Genomic DNA, 23,560 nt, shown 5'->3' with positions numbered 1-23,560 from the left:
AACCTGTGGTCCTCCAGATGTCCATGGACTACAATTCCCATGAGCCCCTGCCAGCATTTGCATGAACATCCGGAGGACCACAGGTTGACTGCCCCTGATTTAAAGACTGTCATATAGAGGATGGAACAGAGTTATTCTCTCTTGCCCCAGAGGGACAGACCAGAACCAATGGGATGAAATTAATTCAAAAGAAATTCCATCTAGAAGTTCCTGCCAGTTAGAGTGGTTTCTCAGTGGAACAGGCTTCCTTGAGAGGTGGTGGGTTCCCCATCTTTGGAAGTTTTTAACCAGAACCTGGATAGCCATCTGACAGAGAGGTTTATTCTGTGAAGATTCAAGGGGGTGGCAGGTTACAGTGGATGTACGATAGGTTTGTGAGTGTCCTGCATAATAAAGGGGGTTGGACTAGATGACCCAGGAGATCCCTTCCAACTCTATGATTCTATGAAAGACAGACTCATATTTATATGGCAAAACTGCTAAACAGCTGCATTGTTGTAGTGAATCAGGAGGACAGTGCAGCTTCATCAGCAAAAAGGCATGCCTATTGAATATTGCTAAAAGTGGGCAACAAGGTGGGGGGGAATGGAATTTCCATCCTACAAATATGAGGAAGAGGAGTAGGTGAACTGGGTTTTTGTACCCCACTTTCTACTGTCCAAAGGAGTCTCAAAATGGCTTACAATCACCTGCCCTTCCTCTCTCCTTAATAGACACTTAGGGTGGTAGATGATTCTGAGAGACCTGCGTCTCTGTGACTAGCCCAAGGTCACCTAGCTGACTGCAATAAGGACTAAGGATTTCCATTTGTACCTGCGAGCCATGCCATCAATAAACATGAGCATTCATTTGGAAGTATTAAATGCTTTGTGTCATGACCTGCACTGATCATAAAATGATTATCTAGTATATAGCCTTCCCTTGGTTTACAACAAAATTAAACTTGTAAATGCAGAAATGTAAGATCTGGACTAAAGATTCTCCATTAAGCTCCAAGAAGCTGCGATACCTGAAACAAGAGAGAAATAAATAAGAATACTGAACTAATACAATCTAATTTGTGCACAATTTATAGAATTAGATTGGACTGGCTTCAAGCAGAAAGGCCTGGGATCAAGGCCACTGAAGGGAAAGGGGGCAAGCAGTCCATTTGCCATGGGCCTCAAAGCCAAAGCAGTCTCAGACTTATCCACTTGTTAATATTTTGGCATTTGACAAGTTTCACAACTTGTTTTTATATACATCACTATGTCACCAGGAATGGGTTGTGGGACCTCTATTATCTCGTGTGGAAGGCTGGGAATGATGTCATGGTCACCATTCCCTACATGTAGGCCCGAGTCTGCACTTATTTGTTTTCATTGTGGATCCTGCTGAATCCAGATTGATTTGAACTCGGGTCTTCCTCTCCCCCCCCCCCCATTGAAACAGAAAAGTGTTCTGCACATGGTTAGGGAAGCTCAGAAGGTGAAGGGGGAGCCAAGCGCAGCAGGAGTCTCTTTCTTTTCTTGAACGATGGGGAGGATTGGAGACAGCAGAGGAGGTAGAAAGAAACCAAGAGACAAATCTCTACCTAGAGAAGTTAGGGCTTCTGGAGCCTCTGCTGAGAGAAGTTAGGGCTTTTCCTTTAAGCCTGGAAACCAGGAAAGGACGCCCTGGCCAATCAGGACTTCTCTACCACAGAGTTCAGAAACAAATTCAAAACAGGCAGAGCTCCACATGCTTTCTCATGCTTTCTCAATCCAATTCTTCAAATATTGAGGGTTATATCCATTCTAGGATATTGCAGGATAAAGGTAGGGTCACTCTGGATGAATCATGCTTGCTGCAGAGGGAAAATTTAAATTGGACAAAATCAAAATCACATTCAGTGGAGATGGCAGGAACTGAATTGACCTGGGTTTGGAATAAAAGCTCCGTGCAGACTACACCTAGGAACCAGTCACTGAAAGCGTCATCACGTGCTTGGATATTAAGAGTAAGCCTGAAGATGGTGAAATATCTCCAGAGAGGGTGCCACTTGATAGTGACCTCAATTGTGGTAGTCCTGTTGCCATGTTTAACCATGGGGAGGGTATGTTGGAAGTCACCTCCCAAGATGATAGGTTTTCCACCAAAGTGTTTGTTGGAAGACAGGATCTCCTTGAAGATGTAGTCAACAGTTGTCAGGGCTGTGCGGGGCACGATGGTGGTCTCATTCCAGATTATTGCCATCGCCAGATGTATGATAGTGGCATTAGCAGAGTTTGGGGTAATTAGGTCAATGTCTCAGTTAGTGGGAGGAGTAGTTTGAATTGACTGTAATATGTCCTATCACCATCTAGGAGATTCTTAGTAATCCCTGTGGAAACCACAAGTATACCACCCCAACCTCACCACAGGAGTTAATTAGACCTGTATACAGGTAAGTTTTTTTGGGCCTCCTGGGCCATCAATGAAGTAGCAAGGCTGAACGCTACTGTTCATTTAGAATGGCTGTCATTTGAAGGGCCAGTTCTTGGTAGTGTTGTGGATTTCTGAGTTCCATGGGTCATGGTGGATCAGTGGATGGTAAGGGAAAGCTGAATTTGGAGCAGGAGGAGCCGTGGAGCCATAAGTGTCATCAATGTCCCTAGGTAGTCGGGGCAGTCCTAGTTTTTACTAGGCAGTCAGGGCAGTCATCTGTATGTCCTACAGAGCAGTGGTCCCCAACTTTTTTAGGCTGGCGACCGGCATGCGCAAAAGTGCCACACATGCGCAATGTCGACCGCGCATGGTACATGTGCGCATTCGCAGCCCAGCTGCGCATGCACAATGCATGGGCGTGGCCCTGATTCCCTCTCCCCCCTCCCGCAGTAAGAAGCTTCCCGGGCCACAAGCTTGCGGCCTGGGAAGTTTTTTACTGCAGGAGGGGGGCGGAGAGAGGGAACCGTGGCCTGGTGCCATGGCCTTCGCGACCCGGCACCAGGCCGCGGCCCGCAGGTTGGGGACCACTGCTACAGAGTGTTGGTGGGCATAGTCTTCCCATAGATGAGACTTATAGGTGTTGGAGGTCCTGGGGCCTGGTCACAATGCCCAAGATGAGTATGTAGGCAAAGATGTCCCTGAGAGGGTGGTGCATGGTGCAGAGGAACGCCTCATCCATGGTGGCATTCCAAATGTTATCGTCCCTCAGTAACCCATGATGAAGGGTAGCCTCCTGGAAAGTGGTGCATTGGACCCCTTTGATGGTCTGGAGATGGTGAAAGCTTGTCGCCCCTGGGGTGTGGAGCAATAGGAGTCACAAGCAGTATCACTCATTGTCTGCAGCAAAGTTGTCATAGTACATATGACCAATGACATTGTCTGCACAACATTTCCAAGGAACCCACTCCCTAGTACTGTTGTGGAAGACATACATGCAAGGAGATGGAATGTGTGTCCTCGTGGTGTGTGTTGAGCTTGAACCAAACGTCAGCATGGTGTGCCTGTGGCCAAGGCTATTTATATGGTTCAGATGTGTCATATTAAAAATGGAGTGGGGGGGGCTCAAAAGCCAGAATATGGGCCTTTCAGGGCCTCTGAGGGTCATGTCTAGGAACAAGAACTGTTACGCAGTTGAGTGGAGGATGGTTCATTGTTGGTGGCAGTAATGAATACAGTTGATCATGGAAGTTCTTAACTTCTCTTTTCCCAGGAGGTAGGCCTCATTCACATATATACAAGGATGAGATGACAATGAATGAACAATACTGCTTTATATTTTATATGCATGTGAATGATGATCACATTTTGGAATGCACCTCGCATAACATTAAAAAACACACACACACACAACAACCAGCTAACAAGAAACAGCACAGCAAACAAAGAGAGGATTAGCAGCTTCTAGCTGTATTGTGTATGTGTGTTTTAATGCAAAAGAACATCCAAAACTTGAACCCACCACCTACAATCAGAAGTGACATCATCAGCACTTCTGCTACCTTATTGTCCTGTAGATGCAAACCGGTCATGAAACTCTGGCACCAAAAATAGTCAATGGAATTAAGCCTTGGTACACAAAATCATTTTATTAAAAATTAAGGGCCTCCTGCACTGTTAAAGCAGCTCAGTTCTAAGAAGGGGAGAAAGTTCCGAACTTGCTGTAAAATATTTGAAGTTGGGAGGGGGGAGACACGCCCCCCTCTTTCCTTTCCCCTCCATGCCTCCCCCTCAGCCCTTCCCATCCCAGATAACTGTTCCCAAGCGGGGCCTGTCGGCGGGGAAGGTGCTCGGAGCCGCCCTGGCTCTATGGCTCCTGCTGGGGAGGCGGGCAGCGACGGCAGGGGTTGCCCAGCTGTTCCAGCGCGGGGATGGTCCCTCCTCCCAGCTGCGCCTGCCTCATCTCCCCCCAGCCAGCCAGCCAGCCAGCCAGCCGCCCGCCCGCCCGTCCCTCCCCTCCGCCGCTCCCGACGCTGCAGCCGCGGCCGCCACCTCCTCCCAGTCCCAGCCCCCCGCCTCCTCCCTCCCTCCCTCCCTCGCCCGCCCGCCCGCCGCTCTCCATCGCCTCTCTCGGGTCCCGGTCTGCCTTTCCCGCCGCCGGCGGCGGCCCTGGCAGAGTCGGCACCGCAGGGTGGGGGTGGCCGCGGGGCGCTCTCCATGCAACACCATGACAGGCATCGCCGCCGCCTCCTTCTTCTCCAATACCTGCCGCTTCGGGGGCTGCGGGCTCCACTTCCCAACCCTGGCAGACCTCATCGAGCATATCGAGGACAACCATATCGGTGAGCGCGGGCGGGAAGGGCGTGGGCCGGCGGAGGGAGACCCCAGACCACGCTTGGACGGCGGGTGGGCGGGAGTGGCATGAAGTGCGCCGAGAGGGAGCCGGCGAGGCTGCAGCCCAGGGGGAGTGGGGATGAATGGCGAGGGAGGGAGGGAGGGAGGGGGCGGGTGGGCACGGGGAGGGGGGGAGGGGGGGAGGGAGGGGGGGGTGTTGGGGAGGGAGGGGCGGCGGCGAGACACATGCGAGCCCCCGCAGGCTGTTGCAGAGGCGGCGGAGTTTGTATTGGCAGCCGAAGAGCACCCGGACCCGGCGGAGGTGGACGCGGCCAGCACGCCGCCCGCTGCTTCCGCCCCGGCTCTGACTGTCAGGACTGCGGGGAGGGAGGGAGAGAGGGAGAGGGAGAGGGGGAGCTGCCGCCGCCGCCGCCTCGGCAGCCATTCCGCTTCCTCCTGCTCACGTTGCTGCAGCGGCGGCGGCTGCGTCCTGTCAGCGGTGTTGCTAGGTGTGGAGGCGCGGATGGCGCGCTGGCTGGCGTCCCCCTGCGCTGCGTTCCCCTCCCCGCCAGCCAAGCCCAGCCTAGCCCAGCCCAGCCCAGCCCAGCCGGCTTCAGCGCGCCGGAGGCGTCTCTCCGCGAAGGCGCTGTGTCAGGCGGCAGGCCGGAGCGACTGGCCTCGGAGGGCCCCGGCAGCGGGGGCGGCGGTTAAGTGGCTGCTGGGGGAGGAGGAGGAGGAGGAGGAGGGCTCTGCGCGGCGCGCCGGTCCTGCGCAACGCGCGAAGGAGCCGCTTCAAGGCGTGGGCTGGGCACCCGCGACCTGGCCGACAAGCACCGCCCGCCCGCCGGGCTGGCTCCTGCCATTGGCAAGCGAGCTGGGCCTCGAAGCAGAGCCTTGCTGAGCGGCGGGGATGCGCGGGGCAACCTTCGGGCAGGGCCGGCGTCACCTGTAGGCTGCCTCGCCCCCTCCGGCGTCGCGAGCGGGGCTGGGCAAGCTGCTCGGATCAACAGGTCCTCCGCCGGGCTGCCGGAGAGGCCCAGCGAAGCGCGTTGGGGGGAAGGGGCGGAGACCCTCCCAGTGGAATCCCTAGGCCACACTCGTGGAAGGAGGGCGCGGCGTCTCGGGAGCGGGATGAAGGCGACATTGTGTGCCAGGCCAGAGAGCTGCTGTGTTGGACGGTCATCTCACACAGGGATGTTCCCGGGAGGAGCCCAAAACCAAATGCATTAAAAAGTGCTTGATAGTGAGTGCCACTGATCTACTCCGGACAGTGATTTAGGAGTGGACAGCACGGGTAGCCTAGAGAAAGCCATAATGGCCTGGTTTACACATGAAACAGAATGGGCGGGGCCATTTCAGACTTCAGATTGGGGAGAGTTGCCCTTTTCATATTCCCTATGTGTGAAAGTCCCCTCCCTGAAAAGAAAGATTCTCCCACCTAGCCTAGCCTTGTATTACATTTTCCACTTATATGAGATTATGAATGTTGTGTAAATTTGAACAATACATCCTGAAGTGGTGGAGTCCATTCTGCCACCTCATTCCTCTGACCTAACATTGCCACCTCAGTGTGCTGCATGGATAGGCCCGGCTATCACCGGTATCTGGTTGCTTTCTCCTGAAGTTGCATTATTTTGAAACATACAAATCACTTTGAACAGTATACTGAGAAAGAGTATTGTCAAGATGTCAAATTCTAATCCTAAAAGCATTTGTCTTGGAAAAGTTGTGTTACTTCAACGAGAAGCCTCCCCTGCAGGCATGTGTAAGTGTATAATGCAGCTATCTTGGTTGTACGGCCCTGAGTGATTCAGTAAAAATGTAACTAAATTGTACTTTATGCTCATCTGTGACAATGAAATGGACACGCTGTTCTATTTTATTACTCTCAGCAGGAACACCCAAATGTGGGGGTGGGGGAGGACCAAAAGAAAAGTATTTGTGAAATAATAATTTATGCTCCTTATGAACCCACCACAATGAACAGGACACCCACTCACAGAATATTCTGTTTACTCATTAGAGACAGCTGGAAAAGGCACAGGTGTAGTATTGCCAGCAGTTTTTACATTCCCTGGTGAGCTTTTTTTATATATATAGGAGCACACAAAGCAGAAAATTCCAAATATGAAGATTGGTTATGTGTTACATTTTATTTCAAAGTCATTTGTACTCAGGCCGGTGTTGTTGGGTACCAAAGCCCTGCAGAGGGCCTGCCAGTAGTGGTCTTAGCCACAGGCAGATGTCCTGGGCAGAGTGATCCATCCGTGATCCTGCCCATCTCCCAATATGGAGGAAAGAAGCACCTGGCCCTCCAAGGCTTGGGCTGTGGTTCTCCCTGATGGAGTGAGGTGGCAGTGATCCTGGAGCTCCACCTTGGACTTTTGCCTGGGACCCCAGAATCCCAGAGGCCACCCTGAGGCCTGCTACCTAGCAGTCCTCCCCAAGACCGTTTATGTAGTGGGAACTTCACTGCCCTAGCTCCTGTGCAGGAGCACAAATTGGGGGCGGATGAGGCACACCAGGCCAAATGCTCCCCCATGTGGATGCTGGAAGAGATGGGGCAACCTGCCACAACTAAAACTCCAGCCTGCAGCCCGGCATGAAACCTCCAGTGCATAAATGGTCCAACTGCTGCCAGATGCCAGGTACTGCTGCTTCTCCTTGCTGCTCTCCTGGCCCAGTCATTCTGGGTTTGTTTCCTCCTCCTCTTCAGCTTCATCAGTCAATCAGTTTTATTCACAGACCAACCAATAGAAAACAGCTTCATCCAGGAGAACGGGAAAGGCCTAGTGCAGTGGTTCTCAACCTTCCTAATGCCGTGACCCTTTAATACAGTTCTTCATATTGTGGTGACCTCCAACCATAAAATTAGGCAAGTGTTCTTTCACAGAAATGAAACTGAAACTGACCAATGGAGTGAAGATCCATTGTTCATGATTGTATATAACTTGGTTTTTTCCCGGGGTTTCTCAGTTCAGTTCTGCCTCTTGTCCCACCATGCCTTTCTCGCTTTTTCCGCTGCTCCAGACAGATGAACGCTCTATCTCGATCTACCCCACAAGGCTCTTGTGTGGATGGCACACCCTCCCCTGGCTAAGCTGCTCACCCTACTGCAACCCCTGTGAAACGGTCGTTCGATGCCCAAAGGGGTCCCAACCCCCAGGTTGAGAACCACTGGCCTAGTGGAATAGTGACTGCAGTGGCTACTGCTCTTCCTCCTTATTTTTGCTGCCCTCTTCTATCTGTTGTTTCCATAGGGAAAATAAACAGCTACTGATACTGCTCCTCTGTGTTACCTCCAGATTGGGCCCAAAGAGGAAGTGGACAAAGGGTGGTGGGGAAGGGAACAGAGCCACAATGTGTGATCCAATAAAACTTGTTGCTGGCTCTGGAAGGATCCCTGTTTTATCTAGGTACTTAAGTATAGATGTACTGCTGAGAATAGATTTGGTGAGAACCAGTGTGATGTAGTGGTTAATAGAACTCCTCCACATAAAACCAGCTGGGTGACCTTGAGTCAGTCACCATTTCAGAGTTGTTCTCTCAGAGCTCTCTCAGCCCCACCTACCTCCCAAGGTGCCTGTTGTGGGAAGAAGAGGGGAATATGATTATAAGCCATTGTGAGACTCTAAAGTAGAGAAAAGTAGGATATAAAATTACTTCTTTCTAAATTTATTTTATTTATTTATTTGGTTTTTCACCCGCCACTCCCAAGAAGGCTTATGACAGGTTACATCACATAAAAGTTCCCCATTAACATACCCCCAAAATACATAATCAACAATATCCAGTCCAGTATCCAAGACATATGCGGCAACATAAGAACAACTAAAAAAAAGTTACTGTTTCAATGCAGTGGCATTCTGTGTACATCCCAACAGCAGTGTGAGAATTGCATCTAAACTTAAATCAGGGTAGCCCAAGGGGTGCAGAGGGAATATCCTGTGTCCTGTTGTAATCAACAGAAAGTCTTTTTCAGCATGCTTGTTAGGTCTTGTGTTCTAAAAAGGAGAAACCTAGTTGCAGTAATTGTAACACATGAGAATTTCATTGATGGTGGGGTATCATGATTTTCTGTTGAAGAATTCAGGAAGTATGACAGAGATGAAGATGGAGGCAGCAATTAGTAAAGATTGACTCAAACAGACCCAATAGCAGAAGAATCTCTTTCCTATGACCCTGCCAAGAAGAATAACATCTCAGGGTACTCTGAACTTTGTTGGATCACCTGTATTTTTGCTGCTAATATCAGGCTTTACTTTTGAAAATTTTGCAGTATTCTCAGTGCACTGAGTGGAGCTTCAGAAGCTGAGACAGATTTTGATTATTCAGAGCTTTGTGGTCTGTTTCGTATTATTCTCTTTAACGGCAAACATCTCCTCTTGTAAATTTCTGGCCATGGTAAAATTAGGAGCTCTTCTAAGAACTAAGGCCTAGGCTACAGAGAAAACAGATTGAAACTTTTCCCAGTATTGGACTACAAGTTAAGTTTTCCTTAATGCTGTACATCAGTGGTCCCCAACTTTTTTATCACCGGGGACCGGTCAATACTTGACAATTTTACTGAGGCCCGGGGGGGGGCAATCTTTTGCTGGGGGATGTTGCCGCCGCATGAGCTCCTGCTCCTCTTGATTTCCTGCCAGTGCCACTGACTTCCTGCCACCTGCTGGGGGGCACTGACAGCAACAGCTGCGCAGTGCCACGCCGAGGGGGAGCCCCAGCCATGGTGGCCACCAGAGAGCACCAAAGGTGAGCCAGTGGCAGAGTGGCAGGGCAGCCCCCAAGGCAGCAGCTGGGGAGGAGGATGAGGAGGAGCCATGGCCTGTTACTGACTGATCCACAGACTAGTACCGGTCACCAGACCGGGGGTTGGGGACCACTGCTGTACATAGCCTATACCTGCAGTACACCTGCTTGTTCTATCATCTATCCTTGCAGCAATCCAATTACTCCTGACCATTTATTGCCCTCTTTTTCAAATGAGAAATCAAGATGGAGAAAGACCATCCAGACCAAGATTTTTCTGAGCTGTCATTGGGAAAAAAATGTGCATGCAGTATAATTGTTAAATTATAACTGGGTCAGAGATAGAACTCATGCTGATTTAAGGTATAAAAAAAATACCCATTCTGAATTATTTTGTATTTGCTTCATCTCTGAACCAGCATTATTCTTTTTTGACCTATTTTAGATGGTGAGCTTCTTGTGGCAGGAAACTGTTTTCTTGACCCTTATGAAGTGACATGCACCTGGATGGACTTTTTTATAAATAAATAATGTTTTATGTTTTGATTTTGCTGTCTGCTTCAATCCAGACTTCTCCAGCACTTCTAGGCAGAGTCCTGGTGAGTTAGGTAGAGATGTGTGTGTGTATGGGGGGGGGGGGCTTTGGCAGGCAGGGATGACCATTTATCATTTGAATCAGTTAAAATTGTTTGACATCAGATCTAGTGATGATAAAGCAAAATGTGGTGCTACAATGACTTTTAATAACTAACACTAAACTTGCATTTTGCAAGTATATATGCCTTCCTGGCTGCAGTTGAAACCAGTCTCCCCATCCTCTGCCCCATCTAAGACAGCTAGCAGCACAATTCACAGCTACTTCAATTTGAGCCCACAGAAATAAATTAACTTGAACTGGAGTAATTGTATATAGTTTCAGTATTGATGTATGATGAGGCAGTCCTCTGTATATGTAGCTTGCAGGGTTTACAGATTTAGGTTGTTGGTTACTACTGGAAATTCCCACAATCCAGGCCAAGGTTGGTGTGTAGCTCTACTAGCATTCTGAATGTACTGATATCATGCTTTTGACGCAGCTCATTTTTTTAACTGCAAAGATGGTTTGAAAAATCAAAAATGACATTATCTGCAAGGCAGGGGCGGGGACCGTGATGTAGTTAAGAAGTGCCTTCAGTGGTCTTATGCTGGAGGCCTGTCCATTGTTGAAGGAACATCCTGACACAACAAAACTGTCCTGATTTTAGACATTTCCAGTAAGCCTGAATTTAACCTTGAGGGTACCAGATAGCAGCTTTGTATATGTTGAGATAGTTGTGTATTTGGATAATACATGTGTCACTGGGTAGGATGAAATATTTTTGACATAAATAGGTAACACAACAAAACAAACCTTTGGTACAGATTTGTTTTTATGCAATCTATGTAAAAGTTCAACTAAGAATCTCCATAATCCAAAGCACGGTTGCCCTTTCCCATTCACTGATAGCATAATTATTTTACTTTATCCATAAAAAGCTGAAACTTAATATACTTTTGGTCAAGCTTGCCAGTATCATTAGAAATGGGAATCTATAAGACATTTCAGGTTACATTTTCTCACCCTGTACTGTTGTTCAAAACAAATGTATATATCAGAATTGTATCTGACAGTGATTTTGTTTGGGGTTTTCAGGAAGATGGAAGAGGCCTTTCACAAAAAGAGGCCTATGCCACGTATCTCAATCAGCAATATATTTTATTTTCACACTGTCAGCTATCAGTACCATTATGGAGGGATATAAATTACAAAGCCATGCTAACTTGGAAAAGGTAAGCACTAGAACAAGGCAAGGAGTATGCTGGGTGAAAGATTCACCATTGTCCAAAATACAGTTTAGTGTAGTTTGAGAATTTCACATTTCAGAATTTAGTAATTGACAACATGGTATCTAAATTTAAACTTCCTGGTGATATGGTTGCCAGGATGTTTGCAAATCCATAATAAATGCAGGTCAAGAAGATAACTGTCAACAATAAACAACAACCAGTTGGCTGTGCAATTCTAAACAAAGCCACACCTTTATATGTTCATTGGCTTCAGTGGACTTAGAAGTGCATAATTCTGTTTAGGATTGTACTGTGAGTTGCTGCTCCGGGTGTGTTATTGTTTAGTGGCTGCCAAGTTGCATGGGTGCAGAATGTGAAGCCTAGGCTAGCCTATTCTCAGATCTTGGAAGTTAAACAGAGTTGGCCCAGATTAGTATTAGAATGGGAGACCATCAAAGAAGTCCAGGGTTGCAACCTAGAAGCAGGCAATGGCAAACCACCTCTGAAAATTTCTTGCCTTGAAAACCCCATGTGTTCACAGTATGTCATCTTGGATTTGATAGCAAAAATGGTGAATTAGTAGGCCTTCCATAATATGTGAAGACTCTGCAAATAGGCTTGTTGAATTATTTCTTAATTGTTGTACATGTTGTTAGTGAGCTACCCGTGTTCCTTAATGCTTTCCTGCAATACATGTACACATGTTGGATTAGGTATGGACCAAGATTTGCCTTCATCTTGGAAAGCAGGCTTAAATTGTGGTTTATTTGGTGTAGTGAATGTTCTTTGATAGCTAACTAATTCAACAAAAGAAACTACAAGCTGAGGGCCCATGAGGAGTTACGGGAGATGGAGAACAATTAGGAAATCTTTACCAATAATGTCCATGTCCCTGAACTACTTCCTCCTCTCCCATTTTATCCCATTTTGTGAATGGGTTTCTCCATCCCCCCCCCCTTTTTTCTGGTTCCTTCATGGGTTGCTTACATCTCTCTAGGTTGAGGTCTTCAGTAAAATTTTAATGTAATAGGTTCTGCATTATTATCATTTTTAGATGATTTAGATGTGTTCGTTTGTTGGACTTTAATCAGGTGAATCTTGTAATTGTTCACATATTTTGATTATATCAGTCTGCTTTCTAAGAAGTAAAGTCTCAAATGAATGGAAGAAACTTCCAATAGCATCCAGAAGTGTTGGAATGCAATTTGAATTCTAGTCCCTCTTGAACCCTAAATTCAGATATGCTGTATAAATCCCAACGCTGCCTGCCAAATTGAAAATACCATTTCTGATGGTCAATGAAGAAATCTAACTTTTCTAATACAGCAGTATTAGAATACTAACTTCTCTGATACTTTTTAATACAGGGGCCCTTTTAAACAAGTTTTTAAAAACTGTGGTTTCTTCTATGAAGGTAGTTTTCAAAAACTGTTTAAAGTAGAAGAGGGAGTGGCCTAACACTTTACAAAATATACCTTTGTATGCTTTGTATGCAATCTGTAGAAAATATGTAGGTGATCTTGGCAGCAGCTGCAGGCATTCAGCAGAGGGAAGGGCAAGAGGGTAGTGGGTTAAAAGGGAGCTTCGATCAACAAACCAAAGAGGAAGAAAGCCTTGATCCAACGGTGGAGAACAGAGTCACTCAGGCAGGAGGAGGAGAAAAAGAGTGAGCCAAAGTTTCTTATGTTCTAAGGCTTCTGGGGTCAGACCCATAGGATGGTGGAAGGTGGCATCCCCGATATGACAAGTGTGTTTAAAACTAATTTTCTGACATGCTACTTAATGTTCATACATGCTTAAATAAAATTGTGGTTTTAAAGCATTAATTTTTATATATCAATACTAGCAAGAAAGCCCATTGCAACCAGGAATGCAATGGGCGCTAGGACCCAGGGGGACACTGGCAGGCGCAGCAGCTCTCTCTCTCTCTCTCTCTCCCCCCCCCCCCCATTGCAGCAGGAACCATAGCAGGGAATCAGGGCTGTTTGTAGCAAGGAATGAGGGTTTGTTTGGGCGGCTCTCTCTGTTTCTGTCTCTCTCTCCCTCGTAGCAGGAGCCATAGCAGGTAAGCAGGACTGGTTTTCGGTTTGGAGGGCTTTCTGTGTCTCTCTCTCACAAGCTGGCTCCTGCAGTGTCTGAGAGCAAAGTGGCTAGCGTCCAGGGATGAAGGGCAGGAGCTGTAGGTGCAGGGCCAATCAGGGTGTAGCCAGCACTGATTGGCCCTATTCCAACTTGGATAGCCAGGACACTCTCCATCCCCAGGGATGTTTCACGAATATTAAGAGGAACAATGGATAAGGATAACATACACACCTGCCCTTTGTCCATCTGGCTCAAAATGCATTTAGATCATTGATGACATATCTGTTCCATGTCTTGTGGCTGAATTAGCTGAGTTCAACAATATTTTCACTTTGGAAGCTGGATATATTCCCTTAGTAGTTTTTAATCCCTCAGAAGACGATAAACATTTTCTGGTCAGTTATTTGCTAATTGCTAGCAAATGAATTATTCAGAAAGTGATATCACTGCCAATATGGAACAAACTGGTGCAAATCCACATTTGGATATTCATATACTGTAGTTCACCCTTGTATGCAAGTCTTTCCATTGCAGGGAGTGCTGTCAGAAACCTGTAAACAACTGTTATGTTATAAATTGTGATATGTTTTATATTACCAGGATCTAGGCACTCCATGTATTCAATGGCTTTGCATGCTTGAATAAGTAATGGTTATTGGTATTGATCTGTTACCTGGATAGTGGCTTAGGTCCAACTGAACATATCCACCCACAGAACATGATTTTGTTGCCTTCCTTGTAGCTCAAGGATGCTCCATGAAGTTCTGCTCCTGGAGAACAGAGAACCCAAGAAATACATTTCAGGGGGCATTTGGGGATGCAGCAGGAGTGGGGAGGTGTGAAAGTCATACTTGATTAATGGAAATTCTTTCACCTGCAAAAACATTTGGCTGAATCTGAGCCAGTTTATAACATGAGACTCAAGTTGCAGTTCTGCCTTCACTTACTTCTCTATCAGTTCCATTGTGTTCTATTAATTTAGAGTAGTGGTTCTCAAATTTCCTGAAGCAGTATACACTTACAAGCTTTCTGAACTTTCTGGGACCCACTTGCAAGGTAACGCCATACTAGAATTCCTGAGTCAAAAATATACACAATCTCTGCTTTGGATTGTTACTATAGTTTTCTGGAATAATTATACAAATCTAGTGATCCCCAACCTGTGGGCTGCGGACCACATGTGGTCCTTTGACTAATTGGAGGTGGGCCCCGAAGGATGCCTTCTTTCCCTCCCCCCCCCGGCCCTTTACTTCATCCCCCCCAGCCCTTTACAACATACTTCATTGTTGTGGCGTGTCTGTATCTTATTTTCAAGGGATGTTTAAACATTACCATAGCAATCAGAGAGCTCTAGGGCAGTGGTTGAGAGTAGAGGAGTAAACTACCCCCCCCCACGGGCCTCAGTAAAAGGCGTTGAGTGGTCCCCAGGGAGTGGTCCCCAGCGTTGAGCGGTCCCCGGTGATAAAAAGGTTGGGGACCACTGTACAAATCCATGATTCTTAGGCATTACAAAAACATGTAGAAAACGTTTTTCATATTTGATTACTTACCATCAGCAGTAGGTGTCTTGTTTTTCTTTATTTATTGGGTGATAGAGTTGGAAGGGGACTCCTGGGTCAGCTAGTCCAACCCCATGCACTATGCAAGACACTCAACCCTATCGCTCATCCACTGTAACCTGCCATCTCCTTGAGCCTTCACAGAATTAGCCTATCTGCCAAATGGCTATCCAGCCTCTGTTTAAAAATCTCCAAAGATGGAGAACCTACCACCACCCGAGGAAGCCTGTTCCACTGAGAAACCTCCATGTCAGGAACTTCTTCCTGATGTTTAGATGCAATTTCTTTTGAATTAATTTCATCCTATTGGTTCTGGTCCGTCCCTCTGGGGCAAGAGAGAACAACTCTGCTCCATCCTCTATATCAGAAGAAGAAGAAGAGTTGGTTCTTATATGCCGCTTTTCCCTACCCGAAGGAGGCTCAAAGCGGCTTACAGTCACCTTCCCATTCCTCTCCCCACAACAGACACCCTGTGGGGTGGGTGAGGCTGAGAGAGCCCTGATATCACTGCTCGGTCAGAACAGCTTTATCAGTGCCATGGCGAGCCCAAGGTCACCCAGCTGGATGCATGTGGGGGAGCGCAGAATCGAACCCAGCATGCCAGATTAGAAGTCTGCACTCCTAACCACTACACCAAACTGGCTCTCAGTGGTCCCCAACCTTTTTATCACCGGGGACCACTCACCGGGGACCACTCAATGCCTTTTACTGAAGCCCGGTGGGGGGGTAGTTTACTCCTCTACTCTCAACCACTGCCCTAGCACTCTCTGATCACTATGGTAATGTTTAAACATCCCTTCAAAATAAGATACAGACACACCACAACAATGAAGTGTGTTGTAAAGGGCTGGGGGGGGGATGAAGTAAAGGGCCGGGGGGGGGGAGAAGGCATCCTTCGGGGCCCACCTCCAATTAGTCGAAGGTCCACATGTGGTCCGCGGCCCACAGGTTGGGGATCGCTACTCTATATGGAAGCCTTTTAAATACTTGAAGATGGTTATCAAATCCCCTTTCAGTCGTCTCTTCTCCAGGCTAAACAGACCAAGCTCCCCCAACCTTTCCTCGTACATAAAAAATTGAGAAATTCTGGTCTAAAGGGTTCTGAAAATATGCTTACAAACTAAATTTTATTGAAGGAAGATTTAGTATAGGATTATTTTAAAGACAAACAACATGCAACAAATGATTATTCCTATGTTCTATCATTCCACTGAATAGTAGGTTCAATGCATATAGCATATGTCCCCCATTCTCTGAGTTCAATGGTTAACATAGCCCCTTTAATTTGGAAACAACCTGCGTTTGCTGTCCTCTACTTGTTGCTGAGCAGATATAAGATCATCCATTAACCTATTGGAATGTTTATTTCAGTATTTCCATGTGGCCCAAGGTAGCTGATATCCTGAACACCATTCAGATCATATTTAAACCAAACTAGGCATGCAAAAATCACCAAAAGTTCAGTTTAAAAAAAATTGATTGGTTTAGCATTTTTTGTGGGGACTCAAATCAGATGAGAGTTACTTCTTTTTGCAAGGGTGAGCTGAAGATCAAAGGGCCTGGGCCATGAGTCATATCCCCATTCTAAGCTTGCCTGCACACCATGCCACTGCCACTTATAATCTTAAGGACATGAGTTAGAAGTAATAATTAAGAATGTTTTGTATATGGGTGCCTTTTCATATATTTCTCCAATAAGTGTATTCTTCTTAATTTCTCCATGGTTTCCATTCACTAAGGCAGCCTTTCCCAACTTTTTTATTGTTGAAAAAATCCTGACATATTCTTCAGGCTTTGAGAAACCCCTGAAGTGTCTTTATTGTACAGAATATAGTTTGAAAGCATAGTTGTGGACATTCCCATCCAGGGCCCCTCTCCTTCCTTCCCCTTCCAGGCCCATCATTGGTCACTGGGGGAGGGGGTCAATATGACCATATATGACCATATATGGTCATATCCGCTAAATGTTTAACAAATTTAAAAATATATAAAAATTAATTAACTATAACCCATTCTGGAAATCCATCAAGCAACCTCAGGATTTCATGAAACCCTGGTTGAGAAAGCCTGTACTGAGCATTTCGGGACATTTCGTGACACCTTTCATGTAAAGGTAAAATTTTTTCTGGTTACTGGAGTCCTCCAGACACAAGATATAGTTTGGAAGACTGGAATCTAAATATTCTTGTTAATGTCTGGCTGCATAAATATTTTACTTTTATAACTTAAAAACCATGTTGTGTTATAACAAGGGGCTTGTGGAGATTCCTGAAATACAAATAAGGACATTAAAAAGTCAAGTTGTTAATGAGAAGAAATGGAAAGGATCTGAAATTTTTTCATAGATTAAATCTTTTTGAGCAGTTGTCCATTCACATTGGGTACAGTCCTACACTGTGAATAGAGAAGGATCACATTTGTACACAGAAATAAAAGCATTCTGAATAGTTACTTGCTCAAGACTTTTAGGAAGAGTGAACACTTTTGTTTCTAAGTGTCTGTTTCTTATTATTGTAATTTACAGATGATGATTATGTAGAACACAAATGTCAGAAAATAATTCCAATAATGTGGTTACTTTTTCTTTTGATGGACAACCCCCCACACCCATCCTTATTTTTTTTTCTCAGCTAGATTTCCTCTCTTTTGTGTTTTTGTCTTTATGCCCTGGTTCTCCTTTACCCTTTGTAGCTTCCTTCCTTCAGTGGAACAATCCATCTTTGGGCTTAAATGTCTCTTACATTTTAATTCAAACAAATAGAATTGCTGTTGTCAAAACCCTTTGCTGCTGTTTGGGTTGCATACAGTAGAGGGCAGTGGTAGACACACAGAAGGCCTACATTGTGGATGAGCAGTGGTTTAGACAGTTGCATCTTCACTATGTACTAAATCACGTAGCAGCATGTTTTCCAGCTATTACTGGCTTAAATCTCTCTAAATTTAGATCAGATGGAAAAAAGCAAAACAATAAAACCTGCCTCTTTTTAGGAGAGGGCTTTGTAATTCCTGGAATTTAGGACCAAGCTGTATATGATGCTGGAGTTTGTGATTGGAACTCCAGACTAGTATTTTGACCCTTAAAAGCAGCCAGTATGGAAGCCTGATTTGAAATGGAGCTGCTGCAAAGTTAAAGTTTTTTTCCCCCAATCCATTCCCTTTTTCATACAGCTCTCCTGACCGGGAATTGCAGCCTGTGGACTGTTTGAAACTCTCTTAGGGGAAATACAGGTATTCATGCTGCAAGATGCATAGTAGTTATGTTAAGACAATATTGGATGCCCATATATCACTCATATTTTTGTTTGTTTGAATAAGGTAAAATAGGCCTCTGGAATTTTACACTAGGCTGTGTGTATCCTAATCATAAGTAAGAGTCCTATTTTCATAATTCAAGTAATGACAAAGTGGTCTGAAGAATTATTACTGTTACATTAAAATATGTGAATTGGATAGTGGGCATCAAGCACATTTCCTCTCCTGGAATTACAGCTCTAATCCCAAAGTGTGGCTGGGAGAGATTAAGATGGTAGAAGTTTTTCAGATATCAATATCCAACACAGGAGGAATACACCTATTGCTCACTTAAATTCAATATGCATTCCAGAATAGATTATGTAGACACCATTTGCTGAGGATACGGAGAGTTTTAAAACCATCTTCTTCTCCTTCACTGTGCTCCAGTGGTGAAAAAGGCAAACTCTGTGCTAGGGATTCTTTAGAAAGGGATAGGGAATAAAACAGCAAATGTTGTAATGCCCTTGAATAACTCTATGATATGTCCTCATTCAGAATACGGTGTACAGTTCTATTTATGTATTTTTATATTTATACCCCGCCTCTCCCAGCACTGTTGACTCAAAGCGGCTCACAATAAAAACAGTAAAATGACAATCCCAATATCACAGCAATTAAAACGTCCCCAACCACAATTAAAACAATCTAACACTAGTAAAACAACAAAAAGATAGTGGTATGGTTTCCGGGTCATGGTCAAGGGTAGGTCCATGTAGAGTGAGTTAAAGTAGTCTAGTCTGGAAGTGCATGGAAAAAGTACAGAGTAGGGCAACCAAGATGATGATGGGGGTTAGAACACCTTCCCTATGAAGGAAGGCTGAAAAGTATAAAGCTTTTCAGTTTAGAAAAGAGATAACTAAGGGAGGACATGATAGAGATGTATAAAATTATCCATGGGATGGAAAGAGAAATTGTTCTCCCTCTCCCAAAATACTAGAACTCGAGGGCATCCAATGAAACTGATGGTCAGTAAGTTCAGGATGGACAAAAGGAAATATTACTTTACACAGAGAGTGATTAAAAAGTGGGATTTACTGCCAAAAGATGTAGTGATAGCCACAAGAATAAACAGCTGTAAAGAGGTGTTAGATTGATTCATGATAGAGGATGTCTATCAATGGCTACTAGTCATGATAACTGAGGGGAACCCCCAGGTCCCAGATCCAGGAGGAAACATCAGGGGAAGTCTCAGCTTCTTTGCCCTGCTGGCCATGCAAGGGAACTGTTTGACCATTGCTCTGATCCAGAAGGGCTCTTCTTCTTATGGTCTTATTTTGCAGCCCTGATCAAGTTCCGACTTGACTGCTTAAAAATAACGTGGATTGGACTTTTTTTTTTTTGCTCCATATTCCCCAATTCTCTTCCTTACCTTACAGCTTTTGAGCACGCAGGTCCTATGATCCCTTTGGATTGTCAACACGGTTCCATCTTTCCTGTTCACCAGGGGAAAAAACCTGTTGAGTCCAGACAGAATTCAGAGTACCTTTATTGGCATAATAATAAAAGATAAAACAGAAGAACAAGAATAATACGATAAAACAATACATGCAGTTCTTCAATAATGGATTATGAGGTGGTCATATTGTGATGTGTGGTTTACAATGGGGTACACAGAAATTTGTTATTTAGCCAGTATGGGGTTCAGATATGAATAATTTACCCTTACTATTGTGGCTAATATGTTGAGTTCAACTCAGTCTGGAGCTCCAAATTTTTTTCCTGCTTGCTTTGTTTATGTCTCTTCGTTCTATTTCTATTTTCATTATGTGCTTTGTGCTATTTAACCCAGTAGGCTCTACTTATCTTTAAACTGCCCTGCGGCGCTGGCACCGCGGACTAAATAAAAGAGTAATAAAAGAGTAAGGGCCCCGAAGGCGGGCCCTATCCGGGATGAGGAAGAGTGCTGATAGGCCCCTTCCCCTGGACTGACAAGCGGAGGGCCCAATCAGGAGGCGCGAAGCGCCTCCCGATTGGCCCCTCCACTGGTCACTTCACCCCCAAGCTGCCAATTGATTGGCTGCTTGCCCGGCCAACAACCAGTTGCCCGGCCAACAACCCGCCCCACCCCCCACCAGAGCTTTCCTTCGCTCCACGGCGGCCATTACTTTGCCTGGCCCCCGCCCCGACAACGGCTCCCCAGATCCCGGGGAGCCCGCTGGCCGGCTCGCTGAGCTGCCCAGTGCCCTCCCTGGGGCTTGGGGAGCTTTTTCAAAGCTCCACGCTGCCTTAAAACGCTCCCCAAGCCCTGGGGCCTGGGGAGTGTTTTGCTACATGGGGGGGAGGGGAAGCAAACCCTCCCCTAGGGCCCGCTGTATTTTTTTGACAGCGGGCTCTACTGCTAGTGTTCTCATTACTCAGAAGTGTAGTGTGCTTTTCTTTAACTTTATAATCCTTTAACTTCTTACAGTTTCTCTACCAGAAATGTTACTTCTCTTAAATTTTCTTCAGTTTGACCTTGACTGTAAAGAATGTTGTTATCTTTTGTGTAAAGGAGGTAACTTAAAGTCCACACAGCCCTCATTACAATGGTGGTATAATTAGTTTTTGCTTACCTCTCTAAGATCCTGGGGGTAGAAAACTTGTTTATTTAACTCCAAATTATATTTACCTATCTGCTGTTCAAATATGGAAGCTAATCTTTCAGGTAGCAAAGTAATATGAAGGAGTTCTCGTAAGAATGAAATCCTTGCCTACATACTCCCACCGCTCAATTCACAATTGCCTTTGGAACAGAAATAACAAGAATACTTTGAAAGTCTATTTTAGGAATTGGATGCAAATATATTTGATCCTGCAGTTCACACATCCCAAGACTATAAGGTGCTTCATTTCCCTCCCTATACTCCAATTAAAATAGATACAACTGGCTTATGTTCTTCATAGGTACAATGTTCCACTTCGGTACTTCTTGTTCTTCAGTCTTGTCTATATTGACTCTACAAATTTTCTTTTCAGTTCTTACAATGTGATCTTATTAGAGTATCTCTCAATATAGATCACTGGTTCTCAACCTGGGGATCAGGACCCCTTTGGGGGTCGAATGACCCTTTTACAAGGGTCGCATCAGGGCAAGCAGCTTGGCCAGGGGATGCCATCCACACAACAGCCTTGCGGGGTAGATCAAGATAGAGCATTTGTCTGTCTGGAGCAGTGGAAAAGAGCGAGATCAGCATGGTGGGACAAGAGGCAGTGCTGAACTGTGAAATCCCAGGGGAAAACCAATTTATATACAATCATGAACCATGGATCTTCATGCCATTGGTCAATTTCGGTTTAATTTCTGTGAAAGAACACTTGCATAATTTTATGGTTGGGGGTCACCACAACATGAGGAACTGTATTAGAGGGTTGTGGCATTAGGAAGGTTGAGAACCACTGATATAGAACCACTGATATATTATACAGGCAAATATAATTTGCCTGTATAATATAATTTTTTTTCTTCAAGCTGCCAATAGCAATGAACACGCAAGCATGCGGCTTCTTTAACCAAAGTTCCTGGACAACTAATGCAGCCCTTCTTCAAATGTATTAAAACTTTCCAAGCGCCGTCACCCACAGTCATTGCTTGAAAAAAAATTTTTTTTTAATGGAAATGCATGTCAAAGAATACACATGAGCGTGGCATGTTTTGTCCGATAAAGGAATGTTTTGGGAAGAGAAACCGAAAGACGGCTCTCTATGGAGCAGTCAGTAAACACATATTCGTTGCCACTTGTATTTTCGGTAAAAAAAAAAAAATTAAAAGGAAAAGGGGTTTTTGCTGGCACTAGGATATCAATTTAATTGGCTCTTCAGTTTGATTGACGGCCAGAGGCCGGCTGAAATGCCACAAATTATGTCTCATTTATAGTGATTCAGGCAAGACCAGAAACTTGTGGGTAACGAAAATAATGCTAGTGGGAGAGCCTTTTTTCTGCTAGAAATGGCTGTGGGCGTTATCAAGACCAGTCACATTAATTGTAGCGCTTTACGATAGCACTTACATTTAGCTACATTGGTGGTTGTGTGGAATGGCCCAGAGTCTTTAGATTCACAGCACCTCTCCCTGGAATGCGAAGCTTCACAGAACTTGCTGGGCACATATGAAATATGCCAGGAAGAGGCACTGCAAGTAACCATATGCTATGTCTGTGTTTAGAGTTCAAAAAACCCTAACCCTAAGTCCCACTTGTTTAAAGTTATTATTTGCTTAAAGTCTGTTACATCCTGTTCTGGGGTATACCAGGGTATTCCAGAGACATTTTGCCCTAGAAAGGGTTAATAAAAGTGAGGGAACTCCACTTTTGCATTTCTAAAATATTAGAGGCAAAGCCCGTTATAACCGACAATACAACGGGCACTAGCACATATACCTGTACTGTGACCCTCCTGGGTTCTGGCCTTCCTCCCATCTACCCACTGGTCTCTGCTCAAGTGGTTAAAGAATAGCATTCTCTTTTGCAGTAGTCTTGTTTGTTTAATGCCTATTCCGTCCCAATCCTACCACTCTAGTTACTTCACTTGTCACCCCACATATCAAAAGAGATGGTAGAGGCTATGCAGTAGAAAGGCTTGTAGAAAGCCCAATACAGCTTTCTGTGGTGGGACATAAAACCAGGAGCCCAGGAAGGTCTCTGTGGACAGCAGAGAAGCTGTGCATCACAAAAGGGAGAGTAGCTTCTGTCTTGTATGCTCAGTCAATCTCTACTTCAAATTAGAATATATTTTTCTGGTAGTTACATTGGATACCAGGAAAGAGATTACTTTAATTTGCCATAGATTTAAGACTTTAATATTTTACTGAACCTGTTCTAGAATTGTTACCTACCCTTATAGGCAAGGAAAGATACAAACCAAATAAACTGTATCTCCTACTTGCTTATTTAGCTTGTAGGAAAATATGAGGGGCACAAATTCCCTTCTCAGAATTGTCTGTGTGTGTGTGTACTGTTGAACTACTGCTGCTGGCAGCTGTTCCTTTTTAGCTGGCTAGGAAGGAAAATTCTTTAAACTGCCAAAACATGTGGGCAGGTGAGGTCAACTGTAATGTTAGCTTCCCAGCTTAATTTTTACTGCTGCGATCATCAGTTGCTTTGTTGTTTGTGACCTTCATTTTAAAAATATTTTTGCAGTCTAGCAAAAATTAACCAGTTTTAAGTCCCCCTTGGTTTCAGTGCAAAGTTTGGTTGAATCATGCCAATTCACATAAACCACCAGATTTTAAAAAAATAACTGTTCCTCATCTGTACACAAACTAATATGCTATCTTTCTTTCTCTAGTTGGCTGACCAGTAAGTTAGCAGAGTTTCCCCATCATTATATCATACTGTTATGTTTAAGGGTTGCAAAACTGTCACTGTCTTCATAGCAAA

General features: G+C 45.1%; 1 protein-coding gene across 1 annotated transcript in view; it reads left to right on the top strand.

Annotated features, from left to right (window-relative positions):
- Window positions 1-4,463: 4,463 nt before the first annotated feature.
- The window catches only part of JAZF1 (JAZF zinc finger 1), a 128,497-nt gene continuing 109,400 nt past the window's right edge, over window positions 4,464-23,560 (top strand). The window contains exon 1 of the mRNA XM_077303376.1: window positions 4,464-4,724. Within this exon, the coding sequence (XP_077159491.1) occupies window positions 4,610-4,724 (115 nt within the window). The 5' untranslated portion in view covers window positions 4,464-4,609. The remainder of the gene's footprint in view (window positions 4,725-23,560) is intronic.

The sequence above is a fragment of the Paroedura picta genome, chromosome 11 (genome assembly GCF_049243985.1).
Source record: "Paroedura picta isolate Pp20150507F chromosome 11, Ppicta_v3.0, whole genome shotgun sequence".
In the NCBI taxonomy this organism is placed as follows: domain Eukaryota; kingdom Metazoa; phylum Chordata; class Lepidosauria; order Squamata; family Gekkonidae; genus Paroedura; species Paroedura picta.
The sequence above is the reverse complement of the archived record's forward strand: the minus strand, read 5'-3'. Positions and strand labels throughout refer to the sequence as shown.